At 46.1% G+C, this 3,498-nt stretch overlaps 1 protein-coding gene across 1 annotated transcript; it reads left to right on the top strand.

Moving 5' to 3' along the window:
* The first annotated feature begins 784 nt into the window (after positions 1-784).
* On the top strand, positions 785-1,690 carry LRRC30 (leucine rich repeat containing 30). Its single transcript, XM_056138461.1, has one exon. The coding sequence runs from the start codon at positions 785-787 to the stop codon at positions 1,688-1,690; it is 906 nt and encodes a 301-aa protein (XP_055994436.1).
* Positions 1,691-3,498: the final 1,808 nt, after the last annotated feature.

Here is a 3,498-nt window from a genome sequence, read left to right as displayed (position 1 = left end):
TCAGAATCCTCTTATTAATTTTTAAAATTAATTAGTTAATTATTTTTTATTGAATCACTGTGAGATAGACAATTACAAAGTTGTTCATGATTGGATTGCAATGATCCCGTGTTCCAACACCCACCCTTCTATCAGTGTACATTTCCCAGCACTAGTGTCTCCAGGTTCCCTCACATCAGCCCCACCCACTCCTTTTGTTATTTTTCACACCCTAAAATCTCTCAACTTGGGAATATGTGCCCAACAGTGTGCCCTGAGCTTTGGAGTTTTTGCTTGTGGTAGTGCTTAGCTCAGCATCTGTCTGGTGTCTGGATTAGTGCCCCAGATCACGCACACAGACAGGGCTTGGTGGCTGGCTTTAGGGCTCTGCTGGGCTTCTTTGGGGGAGATGGGCTTGTTAATCACCCTGCTCAACTGTGACGCCCAAGAAAAGCCAAGAAAGGAAAGTGAGCTGCAGCCTCCGTGTGACCTGTTGGCACACACAGGCCAACCAAACGCTGGCAGAATGGCAGGGACAGCTGCTGTTCAGAAGGCACTGGGGCTCTGTAGCCACCAGGGCCAGGAGAGCATTACATTCAGGCTTCTCAGAGAGAAACCACTGTCAGTCTCTGTCGGAGACAGGCCTCGCTGGGCATCTTGGATTTCTGCAAGAACTTCTTCCCGCTGCAATCTCTTGACCACGGCCAGGATTTCACCTCACACCTTCTCTGCCTGTGACAGCCTGACTCTTAGCTGCTGGGGTAGGACAAGACCCTGCCTTTTGAGAGTAGGTGGCAGGGGGTAGATGGGGTCCAGGCAATCAAGTGCCCATTCTAAGGACAAAGATGCCAAGCAGATAGGACTCCTGGGGAGGAGGCAGAAATTCTCTCCGTGGGATGACAATTTGCTCTCAGGGAAGGATCCAAGATCTCTACTGAAGCGGGGCATGAGGCATGTCAGCTTCAGCCTGGTTACCAAGGGCATGACGGACATCCCCAATTTCCTATGGGGCTTGTCTGAGGTCCAGAAACTCAACCTGTCCCATAACCAACTCCGGGTTCTCCCTCCCGAGGTGGGGAAGTTGACTCAGCTGGTGGTGCTGAACTTGTGCGGGAATGGTCTCAAGAGTCTCCCACGAGAAATCAGCCTCCTGAAGAGCCTGAAGGTGTTGTTCGTGAACATGAACCGCCTGACTGAGGTGCCAGCCGAGCTCAGCGCCTGCAAGAGCCTAGAGGTCCTGAGCCTGTCCCACAACTGCCTGTCCCAGCTTCCTGCCAGTTATGTGGACCTCTGCCGACTGAGGAAGCTAAACCTGAGCAACAACTATTTTGTGCACATCCCCGTCTGTGTGTTTTCTCTGAAGGAGCTGGATTTCCTGCATGTCGGCTCTAACCGCCTGGAGAATATCGCTGAGAGCATCCAGTGCCTGGCAAGTCTGCAGATCCTCATCGCCGAGTGCAACAATATCCACTCTTTCCCAAGGTCACTTTGCCTGCTCACAAACCTGGAGCTGCTGAACTTGAACAACAATGACATCCAGAACCTCCCGGAAGAACTCTACCTGCTACGTAGACTGGAGAGAATTGCTTGGAATCCCATGGACAAAGGGCTGCATATTTCCCATAACCCTTTATCTAAGCCTCTGCCGGAGCTGGTAGAGGGGGGTTTGGAGATGCTTTTCAGCTACCTAAAGGACAAAAAGCACAACTGACACAAAACTTGGAGGCCTGAATAGCAGCCCGCATGTTGAGACTGTCACTGGGTACTTGGCTCATCTCAGCTTTCTTTTTACTCTATGTGTTGGTCAATGCTTTTGTTGATGTTGCTATGCCATTATTGCAACCTCATTTCTGCAAGGCATTTGCTTTTTAACTTTATCATCCTGGTAATCCCCATGAGGTCATGTTTCTTAAGTTCTAAATCTAAACTGAAAGGTCTCTGTTGTTTTGGAAGAGAAATCTTTACTCTGCTTCTTTTGAGGAGCAGTGAGATTCAGCCCTATAAATAGTGGACTGTAGCTCTGATTGAATATAAACTCCAATATCAAGTGTATGCTAAGTCTCTGCCATGTGCCAAGTATGGTGTGAGGCACCTGCAGCCAGATACCAACACCAAGACATGTTTCTCCATAAGCCCAAGTCAAGCAGTACCTGGGACCAAAGAGCCAGCTAGAGGCCTGCTGTGCTGGTGATGACCAAATAGGATTGAACTGTCCACTTGAGTTCTGGGGAAAGTAGTCAGAGAAAGTATGTCTGTAAAATGACTGTTGGGCAACCATCGGGGCAGCTCATATTTGTATCTGGTGGGGAGTGACAGGGAAAGCATGATGGCTTTCAGGTTAATAAATACTAGTTAATTTCAGTGTGTGGTTTGCACTGTCTTCTGTAATTAATCTTCGTGTTCTGAGCTTTTCTAAAGCTGCCAACTCATGGTTTATTTGTCCTATGCTAATGTCACTTATGTTCTCTTAACACATTTGCCTTCTCAGAGATGAGTTAACAAGCAGGGAGAGGAGACAAAAGCCAGGGCAAAGGAAGTGACACGTTGACAACCTGCACACATAAAGTAATGACCCTTGTAAGTTTCCAAGGAGGTCAGATTGACCACTTTGGCTTTCACATCTGGGCAGTCAACAAATGAGTTTAGTGACATTTAAGAGCTCTTTGGAAAAACCATGTAGCATTATGTTTGTTTTGTTTTCCTTTAAAAAAATACAAAGTTGTTGGGTAAATACAAACTTCAGACTGAACAATGACAGAGCTCCTTCGACAGGGGTCACTTACTGGATCTCGCTGCCATCAAGGCAGCCAAGAGCCTCTAAAACATCATTATTTATTTGGATTAGAAGGGTTAGAATGGAAAAGGTGAAGAAAACAAGTATATGTTCAGATCAATGGCAAGTAAATTGCTCAGATTTCTTGGCACCTTGTCTACAGAAATAGCAAACTGTAAGGAGACTTAGAATTTGGAGGACTGCCAAGTCTTGTCTACCTTCTTACTACTCTTGGTTTGATTCAGTTAAAATTATATTCATTGGTACCTTGTGGACCCTGAGCTGGGGATCAGAGACGAATGATGCCCTTCTACTTCTACCAAGGAACTCTTAATTGTGAGAGGGTTAGACCTGTATGTCAGTGAACAGCGAGTAATGATCCCTGCTTGATAGACACAAGCAATGGACTGAAGCCAGAACAGCCTGCTGTACCACACAGACAAGAATCATCCTGGAAGTGTTAGTAACAAAAGATCAGTGATTGAAAAACACAATTCAGATGGATCCATTAAACCTTCAGTTCACTACACCACTTTATTCTTATTCTTCCCCACCTTTTCCCTCTCCCCATTTGGGAAAGAGCAGCAAAGCTTCAGAGCAGTGGATATCCTGAGGTTCTGAGCTTAGAAAAAATGTAATGTGTAGCATTTGTGTTTCTTCTTGTAAGAGTTTCCCATAGGGTGTCTAGGTAATAACTTATTTATATGACAAGCAGTTTCTCCAGTAGAGCCAGAGTCAATTTTCCC

This window comes from Sorex fumeus, unplaced genomic scaffold, assembly GCF_029834395.1.
Source record: "Sorex fumeus unplaced genomic scaffold, SorFum_2.1 ptg000128l, whole genome shotgun sequence".
NCBI classification, from domain to species: Eukaryota; Metazoa; Chordata; class Mammalia; order Eulipotyphla; family Soricidae; genus Sorex; species Sorex fumeus.
This window is presented reverse-complemented; position numbering and strand designations above follow the sequence as displayed.

Coding starts and splice junctions, on each gene's coding strand:
- LRRC30 (XM_056138461.1), top strand. CDS start 785: ATGGGGTCCAGGCAATCAAGTGCCCATTCTAAGGACAAAGATGCCAAG.